The 15,615-nt window shown below is 33.3% G+C and overlaps 1 protein-coding gene across 1 annotated transcript in view; it reads right to left on the reverse strand.

Moving 5' to 3' along the window:
* The window catches only part of LOC118198717 (neuroglian-like), a 207,712-nt gene that overhangs the window by 34,229 nt on the left and 157,868 nt on the right, over positions 1-15,615 (reverse strand). Inside the window, exon 18 of the mRNA XM_085807673.1 lies at positions 14,873-14,995. Coding sequence (XP_085663799.1) covers positions 14,873-14,995 — 123 coding nt within the window. The remainder of the gene's footprint in view (positions 1-14,872; positions 14,996-15,615) is intronic.

The following is a 15,615-nucleotide window of genomic DNA, read 5'->3' on the forward strand; positions in this document are numbered from 1 at the left end:
AAACATTCAAACTGACTACTTTATTACAAACCCATTTAGCTGCACCATGTGTCGACCTGATGGAAATCCTGATTGTTAATGTCATATACAGCCAGAGATCATTGACAGCAAACTTTTACATTATCATCACATAAATCAACAGATCCTATATCCACTGCTGTAAAAGCCACAGCTCAATGTTTTTCTATATGAGAGGTACATGTTACTTGATTGTTGATTTCAAGGTACAGAACTCCTTTGTTGGTGACACTAAATAGCCCTTGCATAGTCACGCTTGTTTAAGTCAATGATTTTGGGTATAAATGCAGTTCTTACCTCAGCAATCACATCCAAAAAAGAAACAGCAATATTTTGCACAGCCTAGCTTAAATGCAGAAAAAAAGTAACTATTTTTAAATCATTGTAATTTTTGTATATTTATTACTAGATCTCATTTAGAAAAACTTTTAAATTTGTGTGGATTTCTCTAAAATCAATGCCACAAGTGAATCGTACTGATGGAAAATTATGTTGTTAATCTTGATAAGTGATTACAGTTAAATGAAAACGGGAAGTGGAGTGTGAAATCTTAACACTAAAGTACAAAACAAACTCAAAATTAGAAACAAACATAGAGCTCAAAATTTAATCATCATTAGAATTTAATATATCTTAAACTTCAGTAGACACAAATATTCATAGGAAGCCTTTACATGCTGTTAAAGAGTCTTAGCAAATCTACTTACTGCAATGACTGCTACAGAACATGCATACATTGACCCAAATACCATTCTCCGTAATCTACGCTAAACATAAAAAAAATCATGGCTGGGTTAGATTATTTGAATACGGCAAAGCACTCGAGGGCTGTCTGTCTATGAAGAGGGATGCCTTCATAGTGGACTTTCTAAAGGAAACTGGCTCATATTTATGCTACATATGGGGGGAAAAACCTCAAAATTCAAGTATGCAGCCTGTTTGTCTGGGATCTGATGAAAGTTTAGCTCCCAGCATTCAGCAATCTAAACCACTGAGTCATGGGTAGGGTCTAATAAAAATCATGCAAAAAATTTTCTAGGACGAAATGAAACTTTTTCTGGAAAAAAATAATCTATCCATAATGTTTTTTTATTATACTGAAAAGCAACACAGGCAGAAATAAAAACACTAAAATTCCATGAAAGGTTCATGGCAACTGACGAGACAATATATCCAATGAAAAAATCCTCCACCAGAAAGAACAGAAAATGTTCATTATTTGGAACCTATGCCATAAAAAAACCAGAATAAAAAACCTTGCCACATGTGCAATGCCCCAATGCTGTAAAAAGTTGAGGTACTTTTGCACTATTTGCTAAGTTAACCCTGCCTTATACATTGAAGAATGCTTCAAAAAATATACATTTTCTTCCATTTTTTCAACTTCTCTCTGTCAATGCATACTCATTATTCTTATCCTGTGCCCTGTACATATAATTTACACATATTTGCTATTGGCAATATAAACTGAGTGAACAAATCCAAGCATACATGCATATCTTAAAAGACAAAAACAATCTGCTGACCAGCATGTTTACAGTCTGTTTCTCGAGGGTTGAACAAAGAACTTACATTCACAAAGAAATCATAAAAGATTTTCATACCCGCCTGCCTGCCTGCCTGGACTTCAGATAGTTAATTTCTTTGAAGAGGAGTTTCCTTACTAATTTACCTAGTTTCAATCAACATGTAATTGTTTCATTAGGATCTGTCCATATGAGCATGCATAGCTGGTGAATCCATCTGTTAGACATAAAAGTTCAACATTTCACACTTGGTGGCATGCATAAAGAATTGAGAGAGAAGCAAAAATGCCAGATTAAGTTGTCATCCTTTGATAGTTTGATACTTTACGAACAGTCATGAATTTCAGGACAGCAAAGCAGTATACCAACACTCTGAATAGGCTGAAGAAGTCCAACTAGCCATTCACTAACTCCTGGCAACACATCAGATACAGTAAAACTGATGTTAGGATGACAAAGATGTTTAAAAAGTCTCTCCTTATTTTGAAAAACTACTAAGACATAAAATGCATTATTTCTCCTACCACACTTTTAAAGATCAAATACTGTATATTACTTTTCAAACTTTTCTTAGATTACTTATTCAAATGCACTTTTTGCAGGAAAAGGCCTTCAATATATTTGAGACACAAAATATCCTTACTTTATGAATTCACAATTACCAAAAAAAAAAAAAGAGAGAGAGAGAGAGAGTTTAGTTTATAGGGGGAAAAAGTATATAGTGCAGCTTTCAAACAATGTGATCGAAAGATTAAATGTCAAAGAAAATACAGATTTATTTCGATAGATAGCCCTGCTGCCAACAGACAAAAACAAACATGTGTGCGTGAGACAGAATGAAGCACAGATTATTTATTTGCTGATTATATTTCTGTGTTTGTAATATGTAATCAGTGCTTATTCTTTACAAAAAAATCAAGATACTGTAAAGAGTGAGATTTTTTTCCCCCTTGACAGCAATTATAATACGTGATAAAATCAGTTACTGCAAACTAATGGTTTGGAATCGCAGCTATAACTTAAACTAAAGCAGGCCCCGCACTCTTGAGATTAGGAGCCCTGAGTAAGGAAAAAGTACATACATATTTTTACAATGGAGATTTTATTTAAAACATCTACAAAATTAAAAACTTTGCTAACAATATTTATATTTTCACTTTTTAAACGAAGTAATTATTTATCTAACCTGAAAAATTGCTAGTGTCAAAGGATTAGCAGAGCTGTTGATAACAAATCAGTTTGTTTTCCTGATGTATGCACAGCATGCATCATGTACTTAAGTGTTGTGAATGATCATTCTGAAAAACTGATACTGATAAAATGTTATTTGAGGAAAAGGAAATATTATTTGCGGACAGGAAAAGCTCGCCAGTTTAATTTTCCTCACAACTGGGAATAATCTAACCTTGATAAAATTATTGATGAATTTTTTCCCTTATCTGTTAGAAAATAGAGATTTATATAATCCAATTGTAAAAAAAAAGTATAATGAATAATTTGCTTAATATTATTTGAACTGAATTATTTGCTTAAAATTATTTGAATTATAGAATATTAAATAATTTGCTCCACATATTTTATATTATGTTCTGCATGATGCCAAATAGCTTCAGCTGTCATAAAATTAACAGGACTACACAGAAATAAAAAATAACATATAGAACATATCAATAAGACTTAATATGACTCGACATACACCAAAAAGACATTTAACGAAAAATGTTTTATTTGATTGAAGTGTATAAAGTATTTTAATCACTGAGAAAAAATAAAACAAAAACAGGTTGAGGTTGGGAAAAACAATAAATAGGGAAGCCTCACTATCACCTATTGCTTCAGGAACACCCCAAGTATCTAGCTATGGCTCTGTTTAGAATCTAGCTATATTGAAAGATAGATCATATACAATGCATTGCATATTTACACATATATGAAATATACGAGTTCTACATTTATACTGGGTGGTTATACTTAAACTTCCCTTATAAATGACATCCTACAGTGCAAATGGATGAACAGAATGCAACAAAATTCTGTATATGGGCTATAAACGAGATGTGCTCACGGAATTTTTTAAAAAAATTTTTAGTCCCAAAATGTCTACCAGAGGGTGCCTTTTCGGGATAACAGGAAATTTAACACAGTAAATGACCAAAATGGAATAAAGAAACAATATTAACATTTATTGATTAGTTTCTGATCATCTTGTCATTGAACCACATTAAGTAAAGGTAAGGGAGATAAAAAAAAACAGTTCAGTTTGCAGAAACAAGAATAGATTAGGACAAAATTGCACAAGAGGAACAGCTGTTAATTATGCCCAGGATGATGTAGGGAAAGGTGCTCCACATGACCACCCTCATTCACCTGCAAAATTTCAAGTCAATGGACAGTGTGTTCAATAGCAGATCATAACTGATCAGTTGTCAGGCTTCACATATGAAGCGTTATGAAGGTCTTTAAGTCATTCAACATCTCCCACAAAGTTAGATCGGACGAACATGGTGGCCATGGGCTAGGAAAGTGACAATTAATAGCACGTTCCTTTGTGAAGTGTTGGAGCAATAGTGTCTTCACAGACCCATGGATATGTGGGGGTGCACCATCCTGCATGAAAATGGTCAATGTAAGGACCTTTGCTGTAGTTGCAGCACAACAATTGTCTGCAGTATGTCAAGGTACCAACAGCCTGTAATGGAACATGCGACAGACCCACGTTCACCGATTTCCTCAAAGAATGGCCCAAGGATGAATGTCACCATGAATCCACCCCAAACAGTGACCTCTGGAGACTGTAGAGGAATTTCAGTGTGGATCCGCAAAAGTTCCATACCCCAAATGTGGCAATTCTGCGTGTTGACTGTCCCACTGAGGTAGAAATGAGCCTCGGCGCTCCATAGAATATTCCAAGGCCATGACAGATCAACAGTTATTGTGTTGAGAAACCTGACTGTGAATGAGAGACGTTGTGGCTTATCTCTGTCAAGCAGCTCCTGGATATGGCAGATCTTGTATGGGAAGTAAAGCATTATGTTTCTGAATACTTTTTGGGTGGTGCTGTAAGAATAGCCTGTCTGTGGAGAAAATGCACAAGCATTACTGCCCCTAAACTCTGATGTTAGTGACTGTGTGTCAAAAGCTCTCTTAATGGCATCAACAAGTACCGGCGTGGCACGTTTACGGACTCTTCCAGGTTGAACTCCTAATTTTCCCGTCTCCTCAAATCTCTTAAGCATGGGCCGGATACCTTTAGTAGACAATGGTTCATGCCATAGGTTCTTTCTATGATGAAATTCAGGAATCGCAGCAGAAGTATTCCCTTTGTTTTCGTAATCACCAATAACGCACGTTCCACTAAAGAGACTGTCATTAGTACAGCTGGAAACATTGGCTTCCTCTTCTTCCCAAGCATGCAAATCTCGACACTTTCCCCCTATAACTGACAGCTTATTTTATTACTCATAAGTCTTGTTCTGGACTGTTAATATTGTTTCTGTATTCCATTTTGGTCATTTACTGTGTTAAATTTCCTGTTTTTCCTGAAAAAGCACCCTCTGGTGGACATTTTGGAAGTAAAATTTATTTTTTGAAATTCCGTGAGCGCATCTCGTGTATAACCTATATACAAAATTTCGTTGCATTCCATTCACCCATTTGCGCTGTAGAATGCCATTTATAGAACAAAATTTAATTATAACCGCCTGGTACATAAATTTGTAACAAAATAGTCTTTAATGCCTGTGCCATAAACAAAACTTAACATCACACAGAAGTGATTCAGAAACATTATAATCATGATACAGAAGTCGGCCAAATGGAAACTAATCCAACCATGAAATGAAATAATCTTTACAATGCATATCTTTTTTTGGGGGGAGGGGCTGCCATTAAAATCTATTATACAAGTATTTTTCAATTAAAAACCAAAACAAAAAGCTCTGTCAAAAGGTATCATGCTACATATTTTTAACATTACATTGACTCAGAATACACTTCATAATTTGGAAAAAAATTAAGTATATGTCAGTGCCACATTTCAAAGAAGCCATGCCTTTAAATCCACCACAATAAATATATGGATTCATTTACCTGGTGGTCATTACTTGATTGGATGTAAGACATGCCATATATTTCCCATGTGTACATGTTGCCACAATACAATATATAATGATTACTGGATACAATTATCATGGAAACCACATACATTACACAAATGAAGTGATAATAATTTCCTGTGTTGTGAGAATGCAACTTAGTAACAAATGCATCTTTGTGTATGGGGGGAAGGAGAGGATCTGTTTCCAGATTTTAAACTAATTCTATCAAAAACAGAAAAGCGGTCCGAATAATTTTCTAAACTGAAAGAAAGTAAGTACAAGTTGATCAAGAAGTTGGTTACCAAAAGTTAAAGAGCGTGTGTGTGTGTGATTATGGCAAAGCTTCGAGGGCTATCTGCCTAAAGGAGGAATGCCTTTGTGGAGGACTTTCTAAGGGAAACTGGCTCGTATACACATTACACATGGGGAAAACTACGAAAACGGCCATGCAGTCAGCCCGTTCGTGGGATTCGAACCTCGGACCGAACTACTGGTGTTCAGTGATTTTACCGCTCGGCCACTGGTGGGCTACCAAAAGTTAAAAAAAAGTCCTTTAGGAATGATTTGAAGACTAAGAGAAGTTAAAAATCCTTAATATCATGCAGAGTGAATGGCAAAACACACACAGCATTTAACTGTAAGCAAATTTCCTGGTGAAGGAACAAATTAATTTTAGGTATAGTAGGGATGCATAACCTGTGGCCCTCGAACGGTCAAATTGTGGCCTGCCGATACTTTTCAAAATTTTTTTTGCAATTTGACATATCGGTTGTCTCTAGAAGGGACAGAAAAAATTTCACCGCTTCCCCCTTCATGACTCATTCTACTCTCTCCTCTTCAAGTGCGATTTGTCACTGAACCAAATTCCCGGTATAAACCAAAGAAAGTTTCACTGCCAAGTGCGAAAACTGCTCCTAGCCAGTACGGTGCACAGATTAAAGAAGACTCTCTGGTAAGACGTAGCACAAGTGTGTTTGCACTCATGCGCTGGTAAAAAGGAACAGAAAAATATTTGCTCATATTGGTAACACTGCATTTATTTGCTTTGCACTGCTATACTTTGCTATTTGCTTTGCACTGCTTCATGACTATACATCGCTTTATTACTCCTGTGTTTTTCTTTTCAAGATCATTAAGAAGTTTCAGGCTTTGAATATTTCACTTTTTTTTTTTTTTTTTTTTATGGTTTTGAAAGAGAAACCAATGTAGAGTATTTGTCAATTTTTGTTGGTTATTTAAGATTAGCATATATATAACATTCTCAAAAGAATCACCCACTTCTAACAAAAATACATTATGGCAATATACAAAAAGAAAACTTTATTAAAGAAAATCAGACATAAGAAATCTTACCACATTCTACCAAACCATAATAATAAAAAAAACTCTCTCTTCCAGATACATTTTTAACTCATTCTTTTTTACAATTTAATATCAATGTTGCCAAAATATTAAAACTTTAAATTATGCTTTATAAAAAAATACTATTAATTCCCCCCCCTTATTTGTATTTAAAGATATAATTTTAATCAGTCAGTCATGTCCATACTTTAATAGTTCATCTTTTAATTTCACCCTAGGTAGATACCTTGTTAAAATATCCGCTTCTTGATTTTGTGAACACATAAACTGAGGAATGATTTGATTCATTTCATATTCATCCTTAACAAAGAAATATTTTCTATTAATGTGCCTTTAACTGCTACTTTGTTTTGGTTTTTTAATCCAATCTATTAATGCTTGACAGTCTGTTTTAATTCCTATTGGTTTGTCAATTAGATCATCTTGACCCAATTCTTCAAGTAAAAAGATGTACCATTTAACTTCACATGCACATTCGCAGAATGCTAAAAGTTCAGCTTCCATTGTAGATAGAGCAACTATTCTTTGTTTGTTGCACTTCCAATTTATGAAATTTTTGCCTAATTTAATGAAATAACCTCCACATGATTTTCCATCTTCAGTGGGTACACCAACTTGCATCTGATGTAGCATTTAATTTCCCATTGTCTGAAGTATACACTAAACAAGTATTTTGTGTTCCTTTAATATATCTAAATATCCTCTTTACAGCTTTCCAGTGTTTCTCTCTGGGATCTTGATTATATCTTGACAAATTACTTACTGCAAAAGCTAAGTCTGGCCTTGTGCCTGTTGCTAAGTACATCAATGAACCTAATGCTTCTGGATATTTTGTCTTCGACACAGGTGGTGAAGATGCTATATCATCAAGGTTTTCACCCAATATTCCTGGAGTCTTGATAGGTTTACATTCATCCATTTAAAAGTTCTTTGAGATTTTAGTTATATAGTTTTCTTGACTGAGTATAAGTTTTCCAGATTCTTGCCGGATGTCTATTCCTAAAAATTTTTGTGTTTGAGTGACTTCTCGTAATGTGAACGATTTAGATAGTTGAGAGATGATGTCATTTATCTCAGAATTTGAATTTCCAATCACCATTAAGTCATCCACATATACTGCTATGATAAAATATTTGATCTTATCTTTATAAATATAAACACACGGATCTGACTTTAGTCTAGTTAAATTCTTTTCTTTAAGAACTTTACATAATTCATCATACCAGCATTTTCCTGATTGTGGTAATCCACATATACTTTTGTTTACAAGATATGCTTTGTTCGGATCTGATATAAAGCCAGGTGGTTGTTCCATGTAAATTGGTTTATCCAAGTATCCATTTAAATATGCAGTTTTTACATCGAAAAATCTTATTTTGTAGTTTTTGTAAACTGCAATCGATAGTAATGTTCTAAAGGTTGCAAGTCTCATTACTGGGCTAAATCCATCTTCATAATCAATTCCTTTTCTTTGATTAAATCCGGTCGCTACTAGTCTTGCTTTGTAAATTGTTTCTAAATTACCCTTTTCATCCCTTTTTGAGAATATCCAGCGGTTTTTAATAACTTTCTTATCGATGGGTCTTTCAACTAATTCCCAGACTTCATTAGCCTCCATTGAACTCAATTCTTCTGTCATTGCTTGTAGCCAGAATTCACTTTCAGCAGATTCTATAGCTTCATCATACGTCTTAGGTAATCCTTCATTAGCTTTTTCATCTGTTGTATTATCTTCTCTATGGTATCTGTCAGTTATTTCTGAATTGTTTACATTGCCATTAGTTTGTTCCTTATAAAAAATAATAAGTTCTTCTAATAGTTGATTTTTATCGAATTTTAAATAATTTTATTTCAGTAAAGGTGATCCAAGTTTCTCTTCATTAAATTTTACATCTCTCACTGAAATTTTATTTAGTTCCCGGATATAAATTTTGTATGCTTTTCTCTTCATGCTATAGCTTATCATAATTCCTTTTTGAGCTTTTAGATCCATCTTTCTACGTTTTTCTTGTCTTCTGTGAACATATGCTTCACATCCAAATCTTTTAAGATAAGTAATGTTAGGCTTACGTCCTTTATATAGTTCATATGGTGTAAACCTTTTATCATTTTTGTGACTACTGTTATTCACATGTACAGCTACTTTAACACTTTCAGACCAAAATTTTATCGGTAATTCTTTAATTAATTTAGCAGATTCAATTACAGAATGATTAAAACGTTCAGCTTTTTTATTACTTTCCGAAGTGCAAGGAGTTGCAAGTTCATGATTAATTCCCATTTTTTCAAAAAATTCTTTTATACTTTTAGCTAAAAATTCACTATCATTATCACTACAAATTCTTTTTAGCTTCTTTCCCGTTTGTCTTTCTTCTTGAATGATAAGCTTCATTAGAGCTTTTGAAGTTTCTCCTTCTCAATTGTTATCATAAATGTGAAATTACTTTAATCATCTACCACTGTTAAAAAATAACAGCTTCCATCTATTGATTTCTCAATTGGTCCAACTAAATCTATGTGCCATAATTCTAAAATATCTTCAGATTGCTTAAATTTAATACTTTTATAAGATGTTCGTGTTATTTTACCTAATGTACAAGGTTCACAATTGTTTTCAGAAATTTTTACATTTTCTAATCCAATGACCATTGAGTGTTTTTTCATTTCTATGAGCATTTGATAATTTATATGACCTAGTCTCTGATGCCATAGTACATCATTAACATAACTAATTTTAGCTTCTTCAACAATATTTCCTTCAACTTCAAACTTATTTCCATTTCTGTTAGCTATATATAGAATGTTTCCCTATTTATTGATCACTTCTGCTTTATTTTTGGTAAAAATTACTTTTAAATCATGATCTACAATTTTTGATACTGACAGCAGATTTTCACTTAAATTCGGTACTTGCAGAACATTTTCTACTCTCAAGATGTTCTTATTTCTATCAGTTTGCATTTTAATGTTACCAATAACAAATGATTTGATCATGGCCCATTTTTCAGCCGTCATTATTTTTCGTTCTTCATCTTTAAAATTAGTAAATATTTCTTTATTAGTTGCCATGTGAGATGTGGCTCCTGAATCAATAACCCATTTAATTTTTCTATTCTGTTGTTTATTTATTTTATACCTTCCATGATTTCTATCTTGATTAAGATATGAGGTTTCTATATTCTTAGATACTTCAAATAAGCATGTAGCTGATTCATATTCTCTTTCCTTGCTTGACATTCTATAAGTTTTATTTGTTACATTTCTCTGCTGTCGGTTTTCTTGTTTAGTTTTCATTTTACATTCAGTTGATTTGTGGCCGAATTTTTCCACAGCAAAAGCACTTTATACTATTATTATTATTTCGACATTCTTTTATTAAATGTCCCAATTTTCCACAATTAAAGCATCTTCTTTCATATTTCAATTTTATCCAGTTTTCTTTTGCCTTAGAACTTACTGCTATTTCTTTTCCTCTTTGTTTATTTTTTCCTTCTGTTTCTTTTAAAGCTTGTCTAATTGAATTTATATCCTTCTCTTTATTGCTTTTAATAATTTTAACATCAAATTCCTAAGTCCTTCTAGTATGAAGTAAATTAATTCTTTATCTCTTATTTCATCTCCAACTTGAATACTTTTACTTTTCAGAATAACAGCTCTATTCATATAATCATCTACTGATTCATTTTGACTCATTTTCAGTTGAGCTAATTCTCTTCTGCATTTGATTTGAATATCTTCTGTTCTTGCCGCCATTTCATTTTTGATTTTCTCCCATAACTTCTTTGCATTCTTTTCATTCGCATATTTTAACGCTTGTGGAGCTGCCATAGTTTGATTCATTATATTTCTTGCTATCACGTTATTATCATCCCATATTTCCCAAGTTTTTATTTCATTTTCGAAATTAACATCATCCTTTTTATATGGTTTTGATGGTTCATCAGCTTCTATCACACTTCTCCATATCTTTAAACTTCTTAATTCACTTTCAACTCTGTTAGCCCAAATAAGATAATTATCGTCACTTAATTTTTCTATATGACTCAAATTTATCATATTACATGCCATATTTTCTAATTTATATTCACTAATTATAATACAAGTCTAATTTATCTCTTAGAGAAATTGGCTATTTTGTTAAGCCTAAACAACATCAATGTTCTATCTGAAAGTTTATTAACAGAGGCGGCAACCACGCTCTGCTACCAAATGTTGGTTATTTAAGATTAGCATATATATAACATTCTCAAAAGAATCATCCACTTCTAACAAAAATACATTATGGCAATATACAAAAAGAAAACTTTATTAAAGAAAATCAGACATAAGAAATCTTACCACATTCTACCAAACCATAATAATAAAAAAAACTCTCTCTTCCAGATACATTTTTAACTCATTCTTTTTTACAATTTAATATCAATGTTGCCAAAATATTAAAACTTTAAATTATGCTTCATAAACAAATACTATCAATTTTCCCCCATGGGTTTTGATAATTACTTACGACAATGAATGGATCAAAAACAAGAAGAAAGGTAGCGGATGATATTAGGAAATTTTCAAATGTCTAGATTTTGAAATACTTTTTTGTGAAGCAAGATAAATACAGTTACATGCTTGATATGTAATTTTACGATGAGTGTTTGCAAGCAGTATAATGTTAAGCAACACTAAGACATGAAATACTCAACATTTCCAAAACCTGAGGCAGAGGATTGAAAACATAAAATCAAATCTCGCCATTCCCTCATTGCAGAGGAACGTATTTACAAAGGCATCTTCACAACTAGAAAACTATGTTGAGGTTAGTTTGGGTATTGCAACCTTAATTGCTTAAAGTGGTCGCCGATTTTCTAATGGGGATTTTGCAAAGAAGTGTATATTGTTGGTGTCAAGAAAGTATGCTCTGAAGTTTCAAAGAAATGTAAAAATGAGAGTCTCAGCAGAATGATGATTCAAATAATTGAAAATTTATCAGATGATGTTAATGAACAATTACAGATTGCTGCCATCGAATTTAAGTACTTTTATCTAGCAGCTGATGAGTCAATAAATATTACTTCAACAGCTCAGCTGCTTTTGTTTGTTAGATGAATTTCTGAAAACTTTGAAGTAACTGAAGAACTTGTTGGAATGAGTTCAATGAAGAGGCGAACAACTGGAGCTGATATTTTATCCTCCATTTTAAACTGTGTTCTGCGCATAATTTTGATACTATCACTTCTGATAGAGCTCCAGCCATGATTGGAATTCAGAAAGGCATGGTCAGTCTACTGAAAAACCATTTGGATGAATCGATGCTAAGATTTGCTTGATTATCAATCAAAAACAGCTGCGTGTGAAAGAACTTGCATTGGACCACATTGTTCATAACGTTGCTTAACATTAATGAAAGTAGTGAAAGATACGATCAATTGTATTCGCTCACATGGTTTAAACCACAGGCAAGTTAAGGAAATCCTAGAACACAGAGATGCACCCCATTGTGATCTCATATATTACTCTGAAGTAGGGTGGTTGTGCCATGTAGAGACTTTGAAAAGGTTTGCCGATTTGATTGATGAAATAATGCCATTCCTTGAAGAAAAAGGCAAGCAAACTAGGACGCAAGCAAACCATCTTTCAAGTGTGACTTAGCCTTTTTAGTTGATGTGACAGCGCATCTGAATGACCTAAAAAAATTGATAGGAAGAAACCAATTATCAGTCAACTGACTAACGCAATATCTGCTTTCAAACTAAAACTCCAGCTGTTCTCAAAGCAGCTTGGACCAAATTTTGTCAATTTTCTTTACCTGAAGAAACTCAATGAACATTTTCCTGATAAATAACTAGATTATTCAGATCCAATAAAGATACTGCTTACTTCATTAGAAAAACAATTTACAGATTTTGAGTTATATAAGGTTAAATTTAAACTGTTGAGGGATCCATTTTCTGTTTTAGTCAAGGAAGTTCCAGAAGATGTTCAAATGGAAACTTACTGATTTACACACTTCTGACTTATACAAATCCAGATTCCATGATTTAGATATTCTTGACTTTTATAAAACTCTACCAGCAAAATTTTTGCACTTAAAAAAAATATACAAGCGGATGTGCTACCATGTTTGGTAGTACTTTTGTATGCGAAAAACATTTTCTCCTATGCATCTAAGTAAGTCAAAATTATAAAACAAGCTGATAGATCAACACTTGCAATTTCCCTTAAGAATATCAGCAACTCGCTTACAACCAAATATGTCAGAAACTTTTGATAAAATTCAGTCTCAGCCATAACACTAATGTATTTAAATATTGCTAACTTGTTTACATTTTTATTAAAGTACTTATATTAAACTGTCATGCACAAACATAAAATGTAATTCCTCCCCCAAAGCTGAACTTGGTGTGTTGGCTACAGTACCACATACAAGGGGAAAGAAACAGGCCTTTCCTCTTTGCTTACATACATATGTAATGGTCTCCTAATCAGTTTAAATTTGATATGGTACATGCTTGACTTGCAAATTAAGAAACTTATTGCAGTGACCCCTAATATTTTTGGCTTATGCTATTGGCCCTCAGCAACAGTCTTTTCTGAAAGTGTCCCTTCTGCTACAATGATTGTACACCCCTCTGGTATAGAATATATGGCAGTCATTCTTGATGACTGGTTTATTTAATTATGGCAAAGTCTATATTAACACCATTAACACCAAGGAGACGGCCCCTGGCCTGGGAGATAGGATTCTCTCTTTCAAGGTTTAATAGAACCGCAACCTCAGGACTGATCTGGTAGGGCACCACCCCTCCCAATCGCTGCAGAGGGAAAACTTCCCTCACAGATTTTGTCGCCAGCGAATGGACCGAAAGGAATGCTTTCGTGGAGTACTTTCTAAGGGAACTGGCTCGCATACAGGTTACAAAAGGGGAAAACCACAAAAACCGGCCATGCAGCCGGCCTGTTTGCTGAGATTCTAACCCTGGAGTGAACTACCAGTGTTCAGCAATTTTACCATTCAGCTACTGGGGAGTTCATTCTTGATAATATTCTAAATCTAATAAATCTGCAATATACATGATAACATTTTTTTAAAATTACTTTTTGAATTGTGTTTAAATGGCATAAATCAGTAAATGACACCAATGCATAGTCATGCACCAATTTAATTATATGATTCCACAGCCTCCACTCACAGTGTATTTATTAACATGAAATGCTATTAAATAAGAGAAAATATACATAAGGCTGTGCCTTGTTTTCTTTTGCTACTAACGGTTTTATAAATTTTGAGTTATCTGATTTTTATAACCTTATAAATCTGAATATTTAAAATTAGGCCATATTGTTTTCCCAGGAATATCACTTCATAAGATATTACTTCAATTAAAACACAGATTTTTAGATGCATGCTTTTTCTCTCCATGAAATACATTTTAATCTTCCAAAAATCATGGACTTAAACTCCATATTGAAGGATGACTTTCCCATTTGTCACACAATTTTTGCCAGACCCTGATCAGACCAATTTCGGGTTGGTTATAGATTGGAAGAAAAGTAGTCAACGTTCAAAGTGAAAGGGTCATTTTTGAATTATAACCATGCAAATATTGCTAATACATGATGTTTTGAGGAACTTTGAAATTTCAGGGCCAAAAACATTCAGAGGGTTAAACAAGTTTCTTTCCCTCTTTATTAAAAGAGTCTGGTTATTAGCTAGTTACTTCGAACTAAAATCACTCACTTCATTAATAGTAACCATTGAAAGCTAACAAGTAGTTCCTTGTTACTTCTCACTCAATGAAAGTGATAAAAAATTTCTATAAAATAGGAAATACATATATATACCACTTTGGTTTGTATATGTATATATCTTATCATTACCTTCTCTGTAGTATATTCTGTAGCCAGTAATATTGCCATTTGGTTCTACAGGCCGTTTCCATATAAGATATAATGCACTTGCTCCCATAGGTATTGCTTCAAAGTAAGAAACTGGGCCAGGGGCTAACAAAACAATATAGAGAAAAGTTTCAGAGAAAGCAGGAAATTATGATGACTTACAAAGTAAATGAATATTTATACAAAAAATTATGCACAAAATAAGCAATATTTAAGCATTTCTTAAAAATAAAGTATCAGAAAATACACAAAAAATATTTTACAATACTGTGTCACTACACTGGCATGCAAAAATTTAGTATAAAATGCAGAAATTAATACAACCAGAAAATGAATAGGCTAAACCCATCAAAAGACCAACCAGTATATTACCTTAAGTCTGCTATGATAAGGCATGCATATATACATGAAGCATGACATATGACATAACTTGGGTGTATGGGAATGATGTAATGCACAAAAGCTAGATATGCTTGGTATTTCAACAGAAGCTACTGCACAGTGTATATCGGTTTGAACAACTTCAGTGTAGTATGCCCAACATATGCTCCCATAAACAATATCTGGATGGCTTTACCTGAGACTGAATCACTGAAGAAGTTTGAAGAAGGGTGAAGTATGATTAGCACAATTGAGTGGCTCAGGATCATCATGTCACAAGCTTGGACAGCATTTTGAATGATAACAGCTCTTCAAAAGTTTAGTTGTTGATGTACATAAGCAGT

Source organism: Stegodyphus dumicola, chromosome X1, assembly GCF_044657685.1.
Source record: "Stegodyphus dumicola isolate Sdum_Otavi_A_Nest chromosome X1, ASM4465768v1".
Lineage (NCBI taxonomy): Eukaryota > Metazoa > Arthropoda > Arachnida > Araneae > Eresidae > Stegodyphus > Stegodyphus dumicola.